This window comes from Parasteatoda tepidariorum, chromosome 12 (genome assembly GCF_982258835.1).
Source record: "Parasteatoda tepidariorum strain Cologne lab strain chromosome 12, Ptep-v5.0, whole genome shotgun sequence".
Lineage (NCBI taxonomy): Eukaryota > Metazoa > Arthropoda > Arachnida > Araneae > Theridiidae > Parasteatoda > Parasteatoda tepidariorum.
Genome location: NC_141766.1, coordinates 54,225,969 through 54,247,791, shown reverse-complemented (window position 1 = coordinate 54,247,791; position 21,823 = coordinate 54,225,969). Strand labels below are relative to the sequence as shown.

The 21,823-nt window shown below is 29.4% G+C and overlaps 1 protein-coding gene across 2 annotated transcripts in view; it reads right to left on the bottom strand.

Annotated features, from left to right (window-relative positions):
* Positions 1-15,872: 15,872 nt before the first annotated feature.
* LOC107446636 (dual specificity tyrosine-phosphorylation-regulated kinase 1B) overlaps positions 15,873-21,823 on the bottom strand; it is a 57,489-nt gene continuing 51,538 nt past the window's right edge. For both annotated transcript variants that reach the window (XM_087156042.1, XM_087156043.1), the window contains exons 8-9: positions 19,131-19,440; positions 15,873-17,757 (exon numbers count right to left, since the gene is read on the bottom strand). In XM_087156042.1, coding sequence (XP_087012168.1) covers positions 16,940-17,757; positions 19,131-19,440 — 1,128 coding nt within the window. In that variant the 3' untranslated portion in view covers positions 15,873-16,939. The remainder of the gene's footprint in view (positions 17,758-19,130; positions 19,441-21,823) is intronic.

Below are 21,823 nucleotides of genomic sequence, written 5' to 3'. Positions count from 1 at the left end.
TTCAAATTGATGAAAGATACTTGGGAATAATGGAAATAGAAAGAAACATTCAAATTGATGAAAGATACTTGGGAATGATGAAAATAGAAAGAAACATTCAAATTGATGAAAGATACTTGAGAATGATGGAAATAGAGCGAAGAATTCAAATTAAAGAAAGATTCTTGAGAATGATGGAAATAGAAAGAAACATTCAAATTGATGAAAGATACTTGGGAATAATTGAAATGGAAAGAAACATTCAAATTGATGAAATATACTTGGGAATAATTGAAATGGAAAGAAACATTCAAATTGATGAAAGATACTTGTGAAAGATGGAAATAGAAAGAAACATTCAAATTGATGAAAACTACTTGAGAATGATGGAAATATAAAGAAAAAGTCAAATTAATGAAAGATATTTCAATTTGAAAACCGAAGATTTTATAGTTACGAAATTCTCGGGGGGGAAACATTGGCTGACAAAAATTTTAAGCATTTGTGATGATAGATGGCGTTCTTCTATCTAGGAAACAAAGGGAAAAGAAATTTGTACAGTGTTTACTTTTCCTAAAAAAGTGGATGAATCCAGCATTTCTCTGACTGACGTTGTTTTCAGGAAAACGACGCGGCGGTTTCTTTTTTGAGAAGATTTGGGGTAATATTTTTTCAAACTGCGTAATCATATTACTTACCTTCCTCACATCAATCATTTACGCACCTATAGGATCTCTTTTTTTGTTTTCATTATTTTTGCTAATAATTATCTAATAAATTACAACAGGAACCTAACAACTTAACAAGCTCATAGTTTAAGCATAATTTATGAAAAAATGAAATAAATCAATTTTTTTAACAGTACTCAAGTTTATTTTATCTAGTTATGCAATGAATATTCAAAAATTGAATTTAGAGGCAGTTTTAAATGGAAAATATCTGATGGATAAAATTATCCCGGTTATAAGATTAACTTTGCTTAGCCACCACGGTCTTGAATATTTACTGAATGAAGAAACTAGAAAAAAGAAATTTTCCCAGTTGAAAGAGAAAAGTTTCTGATTAGAAGTTTAAAACAGAGTAACACTAATCGACGGTATTTATTTATTATTTTATTCATTATACTCATGTTTGTTATTTATGAGAATAAATGAGTAGAAAAAATATTGCAATCAATTCAAATTTATTTGTCAACTATTGCAGATAAAGCAAAAACTCAATGCTAAGGACATCTATGCCTTTTGAATGCAAACCTGTAAAGGCCCTAAACTATAATACGGGTAATTTATCAAAATTAATTAACTAATTTCTTATTTTACATAATCGGAATTAGAAAATTTACTTGTATTTTGAATAACGTATGCTCAAGTTATGCACGTGACATATGATAATGGTTTTGAGAAATGAATGACACCAAAAAAGCTGGTGTTGAATTGATCAAAGGGTTTAAGAAACGAAATGTATCTCAACGAATTTCTGAGAACGCGGTTTTAAGAAAAATGACACATTTCGCCTATTGTATTGATGGTGATTGTTTATTTTCTATGTATGCTGGTAAAGAAAAACGTGATTTGGGATAAGGAATGTAAAGAAAATATGTCTCGTTAACCAAAAGATTTTAAAATCAAAGTTTTCAATTCAATTCGATTTCATGCAAAAAAGACATTATTTGCTTTTTAGCACGTTGGAGATATTTTTTATTGACATAACAAAACAAAAAAAAAATATTTGAAAACTACCGTTATAAAACACCATTGCGGAAGCAAAGTCAAACCGCTCAATTAAATGGTGCGACATTAAGTTAAGGGAGTATAAAGTTGGCTAATTTTAAATTTAGTTTTAATTAATCAGTTTATTTTGAATCTATCATGGTTTGTAAGGTGCTCTAAAAATTCACTCTCTGGATAATTGGAATTGTACGCGATTTTCATGTAATAAGGCTCAATTTTAATGGAAGGGTCTAACTTTAAATATGCTAATTAATTCGCACAGACGATATTTTAAGTTACTAAATCAGTCACAAAAACGCTCTTTCGCTGAATAAAAGCGCCATTTTTTTCTCTTTTTTTACGAATTCCGTTTTTTGACCTCCAAAATATATCAGATATCTGAAAAATGCGGTCCCAATTGTTTAGTAGAACAGCAGTCAAAAATTAGACCATTTCTCGAGATCTTTTTAAGCGAATTAAATTACTTTTGCACACAATAAGACACGTTTACCCAATAATAATTTCAGGAGAAAAATAATTTTTAATATTTATCTATCATTTTTATCATTTCATTTAATAATAATCAAACGAGCTTTTTATTTCCAGGTATATGAATACTTACACTATTCTAAAGTGTGTGATTTTATCCAAAATTTGAACGGAATCGGACAAATATTTCTTAAGGATTCATATTTGAAATATACGACTGTTTAAAAATAAATATCTCAGAAACTATTCAGCCGATTTCATAAGAAATGTAGAATTTTGTCAAGTAAAATTAAAAACTTCAAAAAGTTGTAAAAAATTCGAAATGCATTACAACTCAACATTTTTTTCCTAATACTATTAAAAAATAAATAAGGACTAAAAATTGTTTCTTGCGTTGATCATAAACGAATTTCAATAATTGTGTGCAAAATGGAGGAGTAAAATTTGAGATATGGTGAAGTACGCAACGAGCGTAATTCACACGTACATGTATATATATACGATAGGGAATTTTTGGGATTTTCTAGATACGTATTTTTCTAAGAATTATTGCCCATTAACTTCAGAAAATTATCTTTAATTGGCATCTTAACTTTTTATGACTCTTTGTGAAAGAACGATTTCTACGTCTTAAAATTAATAAGAGAAATCTGTTTTAAGCTTATGATTCAATATATCAATATATTAAAACTCGTATGAGGCATTCTATATATATATATATATATATATATATGTTACGGTGAAACACCGAAATCTGGAGAATGTCAACATTCACTTAGTCGCTTGGTGTATGTCCGAAATATTTGCTAAAACCCCTTATTTCTGACTCTCACCGGTGAATGTCAACAATCACATAGTCGTTTTGGTGAATGTCCGAAATATTTGTTGTATCCAATTTTATATTAATTTATTCGTTAATATTATTATATTTATTTGATATATTTATATTTATTCTATATTTTAATACTTACTGACGATAGATTAGACGAAACATCAGTGTTTGGAGTATCGGGCAAATATATACCGGGCAATGGCCCTTGACCTTAAAAAAACATCAGTGAAGGGTATACCGGGACGGGGCACTTAACCTTAAAAAAACATCAGTGTAGGGTATACCGGGTAGTGGCACTTAACCTTAGAAAAACATCAGTGTAGGGTATACCGGGAAAATGTATACCAGGCAGTGGCACTTAACCTTAAAAAAACATCAGTCTGTAAGGTATACCGGGCAGTGGCACTAAGCCGTGACTGTTAAAAATTTCCTAATTTCCCTTCATTTTAACATGTGTTATAGCTATAGGAAAAATTTCAATTAACAGGAAATTATTTTTCTATTGTTAATTGTTGTCTATCCTGGTGGAGAAGAAGTACAATTTGATTATGAAAAAAGTCAACCTCATACAGTATCACTCGGCACAAAAAATTATCCTATTTATCGTGATTATCATATGATAATTCAGATCAGTGTTCAGAAGTAGATTAAAGCAGTGGAGTAGTTTTAGCGCATGTTCGAGGGGGTTGCCGGTTACCTCCGTCTAATACATATATTTTAAACGTTTAAATAGGTCGGGACAGCCTAGTTGGTTGGAAGTCGAACTCTTGTTTGTGAGAGCGGGAGTTCGAACCCAACCGGCTGAAGACTCCCCGTGTAGTAAATGGTGACTGGTGCACGTTAAATCTATCGGGTCACGAAGACCTCCATGTTCCCATAACAAACTTTATTTTATTTTATAACCATCGTTGAACAGCCGACCCAATTTTATGGGTTTACGACTGCTAATGTTCAACTCCGAGTCCTTGTACTCTTGAACCCAATCTAGAAGACAAGGGAAATCCTGGATCGAGTATTGGGAGAAATTTGCCTTTGTGGAGGACTTTTTGATGGAACTAACCCGTATTTGCTTTACATGGAGAGGAAGACTACGAGAACCTCCCACGGTTAGTCTGACGGCAAGGGGACTCTAACCCATGATCCGTCTACCACTGAGGATATTTCACGTTAACACTGTGGTCGGTGCAAGCCGGATGCGGAATTCGTATCGACCAGTCATCGCCGTGATCGAACCCCGGTTCACCTCATTGGAAGGCGAACGCTCTATCTCCTGAGCCATCGCGGCTCCCGAAAACAAATTTTATTTTATTTTATAACCGTAATTGAACAGCCGACCCAGTTTCATGGGTTTACGACTACTAATGTTCAACTTCGTAACCTTGTAATTTTGAACCTATCCAGAAGACAAGGAAACTCCTGGATCAGTACCCCTAGAGATATTGATTTGTTATGGGAACATGGAGGACTTTGAGACTCGACAGATTTAGCGTGCATCAGTCACCATTTACTACACGGGGAGTCTTCGGCCGGCGAGGATCGAACCCACGACCTCTTCGACATGGGCCCAGTGCCCTACCGACCAGGCTATCCCGGCCCCTCCCACAACAAATTAATATTTCTGGGGGTACTGAATTGGATTTTAATCGTTCTCTGGTTCAGGTCAAAATTACGATCTGTGGATGAATGAATGAGTCCGCCCTATAAACGGGTGTGACGTGTGGTGTGGAAGAAGTCAACTTCTTAGCCATAGGTGACACCACTGGAAAACAAGAACAATCGCACCCCCTTTGCCTTAATGGTCGACCAAAACAACAACAAATGCTTAAAGTACGAAAAAAATTAATAATAAAAAAATTTTATATATGCATTCTAGTTACCGTACGATAGCTCATTAATCAAGTAATATATATAATTTCGGAGGGGGTTTAGTCCCCCTAACCTTCCTCCAAACTACGCCACTGGCGCAATGCAAGTAGCGAAAGTACTATAGTCGCTGCTTTTTTTTTCGTAGTTTGTAGTGTAGTGTGATACTTTTTTAATAAAAAAAGTTGTGCAGTGAGTAGTGTGATACTTTTTTAATAAAAAAAAGTAGTGCAGTGAGTAGTGTGATGCTTTTTTAATAAAAAAGTGGTGCAGTGAGTAGTGTAATACTTTTTTAATAAGAAAAGTAGTGCAGTGAGTAGTGTGATACTTTTTCAATAAAAAAAGTAGTGCAGTGAGTAGTGTGATACTTTTTAAATAAAAAAAGTAGTGCAGTGAGTAGTGTAATACTTTTTTAATAAGAAAAGTGGTGCAGTGAGTAGTGTGATACTTTTTTAATAAAAAAAGTAGTGCAGTGAGTAGTGTGATACTTTTTTTATAAAGAAAGTAGTGCAGTGAGTAGTGTGATACTTTTTTAATAAAAAAAGTTGTGCAGTGAGTTGTGTGATACTTTTTTAATAAGAAAAGTAGTGCAGTGAGTAGTGTGATACTTTTTTAATAAAAAAAGTAGTGCAGTGAGTAGTGTAATACTTTTTAATAAGAAAAGTAGTGCAGTGAGTTGTGTGATACTTTTTTAATAAAAAAAGTAGTGCAGTGAGTAGTGTGATACTTTTTTAATAAAAAAAGTAGTGCAGTGAGTAGTGCGATACGAAAGAAACTAGTTTATAGCAATTCCTGGCAATTACTTTTAACATTAGTTTAGAAAAGAAACACGGTTTTAACGCAACTAATTTTTCGAATTTGAAGAGTCTTCGCGGAACAGTCAATTGATGCAAAGAAACGGATGCCGGGGCTGTAGCTCAGTGTTAACAAAAATTAGGTATTTAAAATCACGTATAACTAATACTTAAACTAACCATTACGAAAAATAGATAATTAATCACTTTGGTGACTGCTAATGCACACTCGTGAAACATTGATGTTATGTCAAAGGAAGGGAACGTATTTTCTATGTACCTAATTTCTTAAAGGAAATAAAAGAACACTCAACAAAATTGCAAGACTTTGATAATTTCTTAAACTAAATATTCGCTATCGAAAAAGGCATAAAAAATTAAAGGTTAAATGAACAAATTCGAACAAAAATGTTTTGGAATAACAAACTGCCTCATGTGAATATTGTGATGTAAATAGTCATTATTTTTCCTACCTTATAAAATTTCTTTAATTTCATAAATTAATTTTTTTTAAGTAAATTAAACCAATTATTTATTTTTTTATTGTATTTTATAAAAAGCAAATATAAAATTTTTTATTCTCTTGTTAACAATCAATATAACGGCTTCCTTTTTTTTTTCAATCCAAATGTATAGCGTATTAATTTACTGCCACCACTAAATCGAACATCAAAATCTATTTTTAATTCTATATTCCTTAAGTTACTTTTTTTTTCAATCCAAATGTATAGCGTAATTTACTGCCACCACTAAATCGAACATCAAAATCTATTTTTAATTCTATATTCCTTAAGTTACTCTATTTCTCGTACCACAAAAATGTTTCAGTTACTGGGTTATATTAACTCCAGCGGATTTTTGGTGGTTAAGCTATAGCCAAATTATTTAAAACTTTAGCATTAATAACGTGGAGTTGACTTTGTTTCCGGCTATTTCATCTGTTGATAAATCGCCAACTATGCATCTCTTCCCATGCTCCTAACTAACGGTTGAGAACAATTCAGTCACTTTTAATTTAATATTCTTGGCTTCAGAACTGAGGGGTCCGAAGGCCTCTCAGTCCGACCGCTAATTAATTGAAAATTTGTACAAAAATCATCATTTTTCCTATGCCTTCCTTATATATAAGGCTTCATTATTTTGCTGCTGCTTATTGTTTTGTTATCTTCTGTGTCATATTTGTATCTTCTAAAAGTATTTCTAAAATAAAACACGTTTCTTTATTGTTTATCAAATCTGATTTTTGGAATAAAGTATGGACATTTGAAAATAAATACATGAACTTCTTTTACGGAGACTCAACATTAACATCTTCAGGATAAATGTTCTATTGTTATTGCCTTTTCTGTAATTACATCAAACTAATAGTAATCATCAACTTCTTCATAAAATATTTCCTTGATAAATGAAAATCTTCTCCAATCAACAAATAGTAATTTCTTTCGCAAACATGAATAAATATTTCTCAATTATTCCCTTATATTTAGCGTAAGCCGTTTCTTATTCCATTTTGAACATAGGTGTAAATTGAGTTTTCCAGCAAAGTTAGTCTTCTTAAAGTAGTGAAGTAGCTACTACATTAAAAAAAGTAGTAGGAATTAACTACATTTGTAACAGAGTAGTCGCAGTTGTAATTAACTATATTCATAACAAAGTGGTTGTTAATTGTTGTAAAGTGGTTGCAAAACTGTAGTTGTAATAATAGTATAGTTTTTCCGACCTCTGGTTCAGATTAATCACAATCAAAAAAATTTTTCAATGATTTGGGCTTCCGTATGTAAGTTATTATTTTTTAAAAATTTCGATTGCTATTTGCAGTAGTGTTTCGAGTACCATTTTTTTTTACTTTTAATTAATTTCAACTATAACTTTGCATAATTTAGATTTAAACAAAGTCATTTCAAAAGTGTAGATATAATTAAAATAACGCATGGTTTCAGAAAATTTTCAATGTACTGATTCGGTGACGTCATCACACATTGGCAAGACATAATTGATTTAAAAAAATGAATGATAAAGAATGTGCAATCTACTCAAAACTCACTTTTGAGCAAATAGAGCGATAAGTTAGATAACTATACCCGCTGGTGTTATTTTATTTTAAATCTCTAAAACACAGAATCATCTTTTAACAATCCGTATTGGTAAACCCATGATAAAAATCCGCTTTTCGAACATGTCTCCTGAATGTATTAAATGTAATTTTTTTTTTTTTTTTTTTTAACTTGAGGGCTAAAATTGTTTCTTGAATCCCCTGCTGGAATTTCATAACCTTAGCTTAAACGATTCCAAAGTTTCCTCTTTTCTTATAGATTATTTGCAACAGACGTGCAAATATGTTCTGGTGTCAAAAACTTTGCGATAGAGAAATAAAATAAAAATTGCTTATTATGAGTCGCTTGGGGGGGGGGAGGTAAAAATGTTGGTTAACAGTTTTTTTAGCATAATAATCTAGGAGATATGCTAGTTATTATTTGCAATAGAGGCATAATTTAAAAAATAGAAACTTAATTTGGTTATAAAAACCTGAAACTGAAGTGAATTAAATAGTTTAATACGAATAAAAAATATTTTAAGAAACAAATTAATTCGTTTTTGTTTTTAAATTAGAGGTGGGCTAAAATTATAGTTTTTTGATGATCTTTTTTTTTTTTAAAAAAAAAAATTGTGAAATCGATCTTAAAGTTTTGACTAATCATAATATAAAAATGGAAACAAAAAATCTGCAAAATTATTTACTTTTTATTCTATCATTTATTTACTCTGATTCATTTTTTAAGAAAAAATAGATTAAATTAATCTAATTAGATTTAGATTTTAATCGCTTCATTAAGATTTGTTCGATATTATCGTGTTTCACTGTGCTTGGTTATTTAATTCTTTATCAATATACCGGCGTAGACTCATAACCTATATTTATTTTTGAAATCAAGCTGATTAATTAAAGTGCATTAAGTATTTTTATATTACAGTTCAGTCATAGGTAAGATATCTCTGAAACTAGAGCTACAAATTTATAATTTTTAATCTCAGTTTTTAAATTTTTCCAAACTGCTACTTACTATTATTTAACAATACTCACAACTAAGTTATTATGATATTCCTTATATTTTATTGTATTATTATTATTTGGTTACCCCACCAACGGGAACATATCCATTTAAATATTTTAAGATGGTCACTAACTTTTTTAAGAATTATATCTTAATTTTAGTTATTTCTTTTGATTTTTAGAAAGTTGTAGAAATAATATTGATTGTCGACATAACAGAAAAAAAACTACCATATAATAGCACTTTATTGTTTTTGCACTTTATTATATTTTCAGTATGAAAAATCTCGCTGTAAAGAAATGTATTGCATTAAACAGATATACAAATTATCTGTCGTATTACAAAATAATTCATTAAATAGAAAGAAAGTTGTTTACTATTACTTCTTTTCACTTTTCTTTTCACAGTTGTTTACTATTAATAGTCACTATTATTTTTTAAAATTATATCTTAATTTTACTTATTTCTTTTGATTGTTAGAAAGCTGTAGAAATAATATTGATTGTCGACATAACAGAAAAAAAACTACTGTATAATAGCACTTTATTGTTTTTGCACTTTATTATATTTACTTTTACTTTGATCTTAATGTAATGAATATGTTAAGAATTTTATTCTTTTTAAGGGTCTCCATCTCAGTGAAACAACGAAAATATGCCTGAACAGCAAAGATGACATTTAATGAAAGGGAAATTTACCCCCACTGTTCAGTTTAAAGGGAAAACTTTGCTTCTGACTGTTGGGTTCACCCCTGTTTATTTCCATAGTGATTAAACAGTTAGGCGAATGGCGTATTTCCGAATGTGGTATATAGAAATATTCTGATTAATGACTTCACTCACCTTGAATGAAGATTAATCTAGTTTTAATGAGATAGGCGGATAGACTATTGGGCGAATCATCTCCCAAATCGAGGACTGACTACCCAAGTAGCACCTCATATTAGATAACATCAGAAAACCAGATCGCTGTTTTCAAAGCATTATATAATGTTAGATTTAATACAAATTAATATTATCTAGCGTTCGCCATTATATTATTTTGCATTGATTTTGATGCTATTTAATAATAGTTTCATATTTTCTGTTATTATGTTGCGTAATATTTTATTTTTGGAATAAGCAAAGGGGAAGATTTGAATGATAGTAGAATAATTCAGCGATATAATTTTACTTAATTTTCTGCATTGTTGTGAAGCAATAAAACATAGAACAATAGTTTTTAATGTCATCCCATACACTATTTACTTAGCAATACAGAAATACTAAAAAAAAAAAAATTATTACCGATTTCTGCTACAATCCATTTTCCTCCCACTTATTCCAAAGTATATTTTCTGTCAAGTGGAATTTTTGAATCAATATTTCAAATTTAATTAAGAAATAATACTTGAGAAGCTAAACTTTTATTTATATTTTTCTTCTTTTCTTTATACAATGAGTTTTTTGACAAGTTTTAAATCATTAATAATTTTCAACTGTTTATTTTTAATTTTAAATGCATTCCTTTCTTTTTTAAATTTAGAAAAGAGTCAATGTTATCAATCTCTAGCCAATTTTATTATCTCTATAATAATCTCTCATTTTACTCCTGCCATCTGTAATTTCACAATTATCATACATTATTCATATTCTGGAATTATAAAATAAAAACCACACTATATAATTATAAAGTTATATTTACATTTCAATTGAGGGGAAATTTTAACTTAAAAAAAAATTTCCTCAAAATCCTAAAATAATTTTGCTTAAATTTTTAAATTGTCATTTTTTGTAATAATTGAGACAATAAAGAAAATAATTTTAAAATATTCAAATTACTAATCCATAAATTTTCTTCCACTTCTTTTTTCCACGAAATTAAATGGAGAAATACTTACGAAACTTTATTCTTTTAGTATCTGACATTGTACTTAACGAAACACCTGTAACAAAATATTTATTAAAACGTAGAAATTTTTCCAAAGAGCGAAACCAATAAAGCACCTAATATTTTTTATAATGTAAAAATAATTTTACATGGTCGCATCAGAAATTTTTAACAGTTATTATTTAATTATTATTAAACAATAATTATTTTAAGGTGCTATGTACTAAACCAACAATTTTAGCCAAATAATTTACGTAACACTTAAATTTCAAAAACAAAAAAAGTAGTAAATATTGTGCTCTATCTAAATTAAATTAAATTTTCACAAACATTGCACGCAAGAATGAGACGAAAAAAACATAACATTTTTGGCATCATCTTTCAAGAGCTGCTTTTAGTATTAATGATCAAAAATCGACGAACATCAATTACTCTTTTGAGAACGCAGACATCAAAAAATTTATTTTTGTTTAAAACAATTCAATTGCTTGTATTTTACTGATTAAAGATTACATAGTAAACGGGTTTGCAAGTTACTCCCCCCCCCCTAAAAGTAGGTATTATTTGTCAACATTTTATATAGAACTTCTTTTAAAAAAAAAAGGAAATGCAAAAATTGAGCAAAAGCCGGAGTCAAGTTTCTGGTATTGATGAATTAAACATTAAAAAGAACTATATTATGCATTTAAAAAACATGCTTTCGCAAAAAATATACAGGACCTTACAGATGAAAATTTAAATAACATTCTTTTCTACATTGAATTTTTAGTATTATCAATATTTTACTATTATATTATTTTAAACATGATGATATATATATATAATAACGGTGTAACCACACCGTTATTTTTTAGTTAATTAGTAGTCAAAGCAGCATGATGAACGAGTCCATGCTGTGCATAATCTTTTTATTTAGCAGCGATGGTGAAAGCATGCATCTTAGCCTCCTCCCGCTGGAGATGGGGGGAGACCCATGTCCCGTCTAAGCAGACGGATTTTATTTAAGCATGATAAACAACAAAAAGCCACGCAAAAACATTCGGTCCTGCGTTTTATAGGATGATTACAAGTTGTGAAGAGGCCAGTCACTATTGCCTTTTTCTGTATTCTTACGCCTCATCAATTTATTTATTACTCATAGCAAATCATTTAATCTTTCCTTATATGGAAGTGAAAGATCTTAAAATAACTTCTCTTTTGAAGTATAAATCTAATTATTATTCATTGGCATGTTTTTAGCCTTGAAGTCCCAAAATAGAATTTCTACCCTTATCCTTTACTAAAGATATTTTATGAATAGGAATGAAGTTTTAATGCTTTTATTAATACAAAAGTATTTAATTTTTGTATTACATATATATAATATACAGTCAAACCCCGCTATAGTGAACCTTCAAGGGACCGAAATTTCGGTTCACTATAACCGGGAGTTCACTATACCCGGTCCGCAAACAATTTCGACCAATGGCTCCGAACTCCTTCTTATTACACATTATTTAAATAAATGACCAATAAAATGAATTACAAAAATGATTGAAAAATAGTACGTAGTAAAAAAAATTTCTCTCTATATATATATCTATATCTATTTATATATATATATATATAGATAATTACCGGATTAAAAATATATGGATTAGAGTAGCAATAACTGTTAAAAAAAGGCGATAAAAAGAAGGAAAAAAATTCTGATTTGAAATAAAATTGAAAATTGTCAAAAATTAAGTGCACGTTTAAATAGATTCGAGTGTCGTATAAATACATATTAAAAAATATGGATTTTCAAAATCATGTGGAAATACGTAGTGCCTAAGAATCCAAAAGAAAAATTGCTTTAATTTTCGATAAAAATTGACACAAATAAAGCTCATTAGTAAAGCTTAAAGTAATTCAATATATCGCGAGTTATTATAATATCGTATAAAAAAAAGATGAGGATTATAAGAAACGTGAGGAAATCCTTGGAACCTCCAAAAACACGATTAAAAAGTCACCATGATTAACTATATGAAATAAGCACAAATAAAGAGCTTCAAAAGAGATAAATAAAATTCGAAATCCACGCATCATAATTTTGTCGTATTAAAAATATTATGATTTTTAAAACTTTGGAAATTCGTAGCGATAACCACCGAGAAAAGAGATTGAAAAAGTGATTTAAATTCATTTAGATTTAACGCGTCAAAAACTTAATTCAAAATTTCTGTTTTCTTTCTTTCTTCCTTTTTTTTTTTTTTTTGTTACTATTTTCTAAAAAAAATATTTTTTATTATTATTATTTTCAGGTGCTGCACCCTAATCATACAATGCATTATTTATGGATCATGCGGGGTGTTATTTACTCCGCAAGATGTAAATAATTGTGACGAAGCTACTTGACGATTGAAAAAGTTTTTCTAGTTCGCCAACCGAATTTATTGAAAAATTGCTATTTATTGTTTAATTGTTAATAAATTGGCTAATTTATTGTTTTGTTTTATAAATAAATGTTTATTTATTATTAATCTGAGGTGTCTTTCACAAAAAGTTGCGCTGGATCAAAAGTAATGAAATAAATGATAATTTTAAGTTCGAATGTTCGATCGAATACTTTAATCTTATATAATATTAGCTGTAAAAATAGAAGATAGGATTCAGGAGTATAGCGCTTTTTAGCATCTTTCTAATGCTAAATTATATCGTTTTGCTATCTGGTTAGATTTAAAAAAAAAAAAAAATTGCTATCTTCCCCCTTTTTTTCCCGCTTGCTTATTGAAAAATAAAAGTTTAAATACATTGTTTCTTCTTTAAGTAAAATGTTGAAGTTTACTTATTACTCTGGCAACGAAATTACCCTACAAACTGTATAGCATTGCATCCTTCATTGCCACGACAGTGCCGATGACACCCTTCTCTGATAATTTACGATCTGCAGGTACAGATGATGGTCACCTATAGAAACTAAGGCTTGTTGAATTTCTTTTAGCAAACCCTTCAGGGGAATCAAGCAAACCCTTTGGGGGAATCAAGAAAACCCTTTGGGGGAAGGGGGAAGACGACTAGTTTTCAGTAATTTCACCTCTGGCAATGTTCTAAGTAAAATTAGTTTTGTGAAGAAAAGCAACTTTCTGCTTTTTTTTAAAAAAAAAAAAAAAAAGGAAAATTTCTGCATTTCTTCAGTTAAATAATAATTTTATAACTTTTCAAAGTACATTATTTATTTAAACGTTTTATAACAATTTTGTTTTCTTTTCTTTTATCAGTATATGATTTGCTTAAAATGCCCCAATTTTAGTAAAAATAATTTCAAAAACATACAATTATTGCCCTCCTAATCAGTATAAAATAATGTGAACTTGTTAGAGTAGTATTGCATTTTTTTTATTAAATCTTAGTTTTTTTTCTTCCATCTATGGTGTTTTCTTTTACTTTTTATGATTTAAAATAGTTACAATTAAAATTAAAATCATTAGTTAATTATTTTTTATTATTATCAGCGAGATTCCTTAAAACAAACTTTAAAAAAATAATATATTTTGACATTTCATTTCTTTAATGTTGATTTTCAGATTTCAAGATTTTGTGTGTTTCTAACTTTAAATTTAGTTTCCTTTTTTATAAATTTCTCGATAGAAAGCTTAAAATTATGTCAAATTTGAAACTTATAACTTTGTTCGTTACCCCTCCTCCCGGTAAATAGGAATCTTAAATATATTATTTTTATTTAAAAAAAAAATTTCAAAATACTGACTGTTCGACATTGAAAATCGAAATTAGGTTTTTTACGTTAGAAAAAAAGAGACTAAAATTTGAAAGAAAAAAAAAAGAGCATTAAAGAGTTTAATCTTATAAATTTGGAAAGCGAAAATAATAATAATAATTTTTTTTTTGGACAGAATATTTCCTATGTGTGCTATTCTTTAAGGTGGTGTAATACAATTTGAATTTAAGTTGTAAGGTTTTTCAACAATGGCAATTGAATATTGTTTTTCTTAGGGGGGGGGGGACTAAAATTTTAAAGTCACAGTGAACACTATAAAACTATACAGAAAAAAGCTACATCGCAAAACATATATTTTTTGGACCGACATATTTTCTAGGAGTGTAAGTTTCGAAAATGTATCATACCTTTTATTTTTGTGCATTAATTTTCAAAAATGACAGTGCTATGTAGAGATTTTTATAGAGGTAAAAGTAAAATGGCTAAATTTTAATGCTACAAGAGACACTTCAGATATTAATTTCAGATATTTACACTTCGAAACTAATACTTCATAAACATAAAAAATTTATACTAGTGTCAATCTTTAACCAAGATATATCGCACCATTTTAAAACTTAGCACTTCTTGAAAAGATATAAGTTGTTAAGTATTTTTTGGGATGCAAATTTTTGAAATGTAATTCTAGAGTGCCTGTTGTTACGTTACAATTTTCGTTTTTACAATTTTCAAAAGTACATTTTTGTGTCTGATTCCGTATCTTAAGATATTGTCTGCTCTAATTAATTTGCATATTTGAAGCATTTTTTTCAACTTCTCGAATCATGAAGAATGAATCATAGTACGTGAAGATCCAGTCATTAGATCGAAAGTTATTCAGGGCGGTCGTTTTTTTAGCGCTCTGTACATTTTAAATTACTTTTATTCACTAACATTCACTGAAAACATTTAAAGAAAAAAAGGGTGACTTTCCTCAAAAAATACACAAGTGAAATGAAATCTAAAGAGGTAACTCAAACTAAATTGCTATTTATGAAAAACTTTAAAAAGAAGTAAATTTGTATAATGCAACAAGTGTCACAGCATGAGTGTCACACTAAATGGGATTAAATATATAAAAGTTTTTTTTTTTAATGGAATCATAGTAATTGTTATATATGTTTAACCATCAGTGTTACTGCAGAAATCCAAAAATTCTTGAACAAATTTGTGTAACTCATAAGATGATTTCAAGCAAAGGAATCACTTAGAACAACTATTTATTAAAATTATTTCATTAAAATAATGACTAGAAAATAACTTTAATTGTGAGATATAAAATTTTTACATTCATTTAAACATTGTTATTTTAACAACATAATCGAAAATATGACCAAATTTGGCGTTTAACAGACTTAGCTCTTTTTGGAAATTAATAATTTGCATTTACATTGTTTAAGAATTTTTCAATTGATATCTGTAAGAAATTTATATCTTATGATTATTAGAAGCTTTTTAAGGATAGCATGTATTTCAGAAATAATATTTGTGTAGTTTAAATGAGATAGCTCTTTAATTTTTAATGCTAAAACAGATAATAAATAATTCAATGCAACAACTCAAATTTTTATTTCAACATATTTTATAAAAACTATGAATCAAGATGTGAATAAATTATGTAACTATAAAATAAATAATAAGTCAAGTTAATGGCTTGTGATTAACTACATTTTTGAGAGATGATATCAACATACAATAAAAAAGGTCATAAAAATAAATCAGTTTGGGAGAAATGAGACAAAAGTTTGTATCAAATTTGAGTAAAACAGTTAACAAATCAAAATAAACAAAAATCTAGGAACATTATTTATGATTTTTTTTATTTAGAAACTCATCAGATGAAAGACAACACATTTACCTTCCTAAAATTTCAAACATGGACAACATGACATGAACTTATGAATTTCAGATAAATAAGTCTGATTAAGATGATTAAACCCTGACGTCCCATGACAGAATAAAAATATTATTTGAATCTTCAGGAAGGTAATATGAGTGACAATATAGGTTTAAGCAGAAGTTATTGATTGCTGACTGCATTATATGAATACATTATTAATGTATTATGTGTATGTACGTATGTATGTGAATATATATATTTATATATATAGATATATTTATAAATATATATATTTATATATATATGTGAGTGTGTATGTAAATATATATATACATGTGTTTATGTATAATATGTACACAAATGCAGAAAAACTATACAAGAGAGAAATACCTCTCTTATTTACATTTCAAATAAACTGAGGAAAAATTATCACTGAAAACATGTGCTATGCTTCTACTTCATGACTCTTCTATGATATATTTCATCATAGAATGATACTATTTATATGATGCTTCCACTGGCAAAGCAATAAATAGTCACATAGCTATATACTATTTACAAAATAAATCAGTGACTTCTACACTACTGCCAGTGGAATTCTTTCAATGTTGGAAAAGTACTGTTCTTTTGCCATGGTCTTCTCAATGATTTTTAACAATTTTAATAAATAGTTTTTGATTAGCTTATTAGTATGAAGCTTTTGAAAAATAAAGAAAATGGCGAAAGAACAGTTATTTGCCAATAAATCTAATATACTACAGGGATATCTTTGTCAATGGCTAGCAACAGGACTTTGCTCAACACACACACCAACCATTGGTGATTCTTCCCTTTCAGATGATTGTTTTTGAGATGAAATTTCTGTGGAAGGCTGTGTGGTGGGGGACTGATGTAAACCCAATTGAGAAAAGTTTGTGCCTAGGTATGAAGGAACTGTTGTTTGCACACTATACACTGCTCCAGTGTAGAGTACTGGTTGATAGCCCCCCAGTTGTACATTCAAAGATGTAGGTGCACAATCTATTGAAGTAAAGAGGCTATTGCTAGCGTCCATCGGCATTAGTTGGGAAGACACAGTTGTTGAGGAAGAGCATGCTTGGCTTCGACTGTTGTTGACAGCACTAAAAGTTGATGGTGGCTGGAAAGACTGGAGGGGATCAAAACCAACTGCACCCATTACATGTGATGCACTTGACTGTGTTGGATGAAGGTGTCTTCGATAGGAATGGTTATGGCTATGAAGATGAGAATATCCTGCACGACTAGCAGGAGCACTAGAGTGAGTATGTTGACCAACTGTAACTGTTCCACTTGCAATACTAGGAGTAACAGTTACAGGAGCACTCGCTACCCCAATAGAATTCCATGCATGCAGTTTTTGAGAGGAACGAAATATACCTGTGCCAGCTATACTAGTTATTGGGCTCTCACATTCCATAGCTGACAAAGATGCAGTAGTTATAAGAGCTGTTCCATATTGTAAATTACATGATCCAGTTTGAGTATAACTATGCTGCAATTGTCCATAAGGGTGCTGATGTGTTGGATCAGAACGTGCCCTTCCAGTTGCTTGAGGAGGTGCTGAAGAGGCTGCAAAATACATTAAAGTATCAATAATCACCACAATCTAACAAAATTAAACAAAAAGAGATTAATGCTATAAATACTATGAGTTTGTAAACAAAATAGTTTTATAATAACAAGACTGCTGATTACTATGCTTCTTGCAAAATATTTTATAGAGTGGTAGACAATTAAAAACTAAAGCTTTCTAAGCTTGTGCTAATTTTGCAAAATTTTAAAAGCCTCAACACAATAAAGCAGGAACAAAGGGGCACTTTATATGAACTATAGAATCATTTACATTATCATAGAAAATAACTTTAAACCAAATTTACAAAACAAAAAATCAAACATTAAATAAACTTAGCTACTACTGATAGAGATTTTCCCATAAAGCATAGAAAGTTGGCAGCTCTGTAAATACTAATTTATCCAGATAAACTGACAATTGATATTTAATCTACTCTACAGTATCTTTGCAAGCATGTAAAATGCAAGCTTGCCAACAATCAGAGTTATAGAGAGCATCCCTCAAAGATTGCTTGGGATTTTTTTCTGATTAAGTTATATCATTACAATTAGCATTTTCAGAAAAGTAATTTAGTGTTATATATTACTTGCTTATATAATTTTCAAGAATTTCTTTGTTTTTAGAATTTTTATCATTATTCAAATCAGTTTCATCAGTTTAAATAAAAATAAACTTTCAAAATGAGATACAGATTTAAATTTCCTATTGATAATATCTAATTACATATTTTAATTGTTCTAAATTTTTGAGACAAAACTCACTGAATTTCTAAAAGTGATTTAGTGGTTATAAAAGGTGAGTTATACAAGCTTTACTTAAATAAGATTAGGAAAAATAACTTCTCTTATTCTCATAAAACAAATATTTTATTCGTCACTAATTTTTAAAGGTATTGTGATGCTGCATAATATTTTATCATAAAATTTTAATTAGCTTAAAAAACATCATAAGAATGCAAAATCAAAAATATAACCAAAAACCAAAGTTGGTCAAAAAGAACAAACTTGAATTCCATCAATATGAATCATAAAATAAGATTTGTAAATTGTTTGATTATTAATCAAGAAGGATTTGATTTTCAACTTTAATTTTCTAACACACTGGTTTAATGGGTACAATAATTGGGGTTTCATTGTAATGTTAAATCTAATTCATAATACATTAAGGCTCTCATGACAAAACTTTTGTTTATTTACACACACACACATATATATATATATATATATATATATATATATATATATATTCAAATACCTTTGATAAAGTTAAAATTTTGTGGAGTACTAAAAATCAATTGTAATTATTAAAAAATTTTACTAACTATTCATTTTTACATTAAAAATTTACATTACAAAAAAATATAACTTACAAGAGCTACCAGAGCTAGACCCAGATGGGCCAGTATTTGAAACAGAGCCTTGTTCCATTGCTGGACTTGTGCTGGCACTGTGAGTAGTATTTGTACTTTCATCAGTTGTACGTTTAAAAAAGCTGTGCTGTAAGGCATGATATGGACTAATTCTTGTTTTAGCATCATAATCCAACATTCGAATGATGAGATCTTTGAATTTAAGATAATCAGAGACGGAATGACCTGTTTCTCCGAGTCGTCTTCCCCCAGGTCCACCGGTTTCAACTCCAAGGATATCATGGAGCTTTCTAGAGCCTGGTGGTTTATACTGAAAATAGAAATATATATATATATATATATAAAGCAGTCTGGAATTTTAAAAATGTTAATTTTAAGTTCATAAATAATGTTATTCGATAGTTTGAAACAAAATAATTATTTCCAAACAAACTTAAAAATATGGGAAAGTTACAAATAGGATATAAGTACAAGGAATTTCATGTGTGGTAATAACATTGAATAAAATATATCAGACATTTAAGAACTACATGCAAATTAATGGCCATACTGAAAAATAGATTGCAAAATGGTGGAATCGTCACATCAAAATTCAATGATCAAATATGTAATTAAAGTTTTTAGTGCCGTAATAACAGTAAAAAATTTATCAAAACTCTGTATGGATTTGCAATAGAAACATAGCAAATAGAGGGCAGCGAGAAGTGAATTTGAAAAGAGCATTAATTTCTATATCGTAATGTTATTTTTAAATGTAAAAAACAATCTACAAGCCAATATTGGGGTCTCTGTGTTTTGCAATATTGGCCCTAGAATAGCTTTCAATAATGAGTCAATATTATTTTCTATGTTGGAGACTTACAGACTTAAAACGTTGGGTAAACATTATGATGGCCAGATTTTTTAATATTGGTCCTAGAATGGTATTCAATAATGGACCGATATCATTTTCTCTGCAGTTTCTTCATGGATTTATAATGTTGGTTAAACATTGGGATGTCTAAATGTTTTAATATTGGTCCTAGATAGAAATGAATCTTGCTCCAATATTGAAGGTCATTCTAGGATCAATATTAAAAAATCTAGACATCCCAATATAGGTCCCTCGGTGCATGTTTTTATGGTACCCATTTTCGTCAATTTTGCGACAAATGTCAATTTTGTACCTTTCTGTGACAAAAACAGATATGTGAACTATGCAAAATTAACAAAGACAACAGGCCTTACTTGCACCTCCATTACATAAAAGAAAGTGATTCGTCGGGAACAGGTGTGAGCAAAGGAATGTGAACCTTTAGATGAACAATGAAGCTGGTAAGAATGAGGGGAATCACTTTGACATTGTGTCCACTGTAAATGAAAATCGGAAAGCCTGATCATGCATGCATTGCACTGCTGTCCCCACCCCTTCAGTGACTGATGTGAAAGATACATCAAAACATTTAGCAGCATTTCGTTGGAAATTTTCTTAGTGTGAAGGTTCATTTTGATTTTAATCTTAAATATCATAGAAATTTTTTTTTTGTTGAAAATGTCCTGTAAAGGCATTAAATACTATATATTGAGGACAAAGTAAAAATTTTAAAGCTGTTGACTGCTATTCTCAATTAACAAAAATTTTAAGTCTCCCTGTTGCTGCGATAAATTGCATTATTTCCAAGAATGATATTTTAAACTCTTCATGTTCCGCTTTGTCCTCGAAAATAAAAATAGTAAAAAGAGGAAAATACAAAGATGTTGAAGAAAAACTTATTATATGGTTTAAACAAGCAAGATCTTTGAAAATTCCTGTTAACGGAACTCTACTTGGAGGGAAAGCTTTAGAGATTGTGGAGAAATTGAACATTGATTTCACGCCTTTAAATGGATGGATTGATTGGATGAAAAAGTTAGCTGGATTAGTTTATAAAACAATTAAAGGAGATTATAACAGCGTTGATTCACAAGAAGCTGAAAAATGGAAAGCTAAATTACCTGAACTTATTTCAGGTTATCAACCAAATGACATTTTTAACATGGAGGAATGTGGACTGTTTTTCAATCTTTTACCCGATAAAACTTATGCATTTAAAGGTAAACGCTGTCATTGAAGAAAAAACAGTAAAAAACATTTCACACTTTTAGTTATAGATAAAATGAATGGTACAGAAAAACTACTAATTTTAGCTATCAATAAAGCAAAAAATTTGTGTATTTTTAACCATTAACCGTTAGAATTTTTTTTACGTTTAATAAGTCATTTTTTTCCATTCCCTTGAAAAACTTCAAGCAGGTTCCACTGTATATATTTAATTGTGCAATATGTAAATTTTACTTGTTCACTTAGGATTTTTTTTTGTTCCTCTTGAAATACTGCAATGTCCTAGATTTTATTACTAACAGATCATACACACTCCTCTTTTTTATTTTTACTCAACAGTTAAACATCTTTAGTGAAGCCAAAATTCCCGAGATTTTTTTACCAATTAGTGTCTTCACCGACACTCTCTGAGTTTCCCGAAAACACCTGTCTCTTTCTTCTGTTGCAAAAACGAAACAAAAAATATTATAAATAAAAGTTAAGGTTTGGTCACCAAATTTACATTTTCCAGCTCTGAATGCTACCTCTCTCTAGTATAAAACAGAATAAGATTTTCTATTTTAAAAATCTTTTGGTGATTTAAACATGCCAGATCTGGATTTTTTTATCAAAA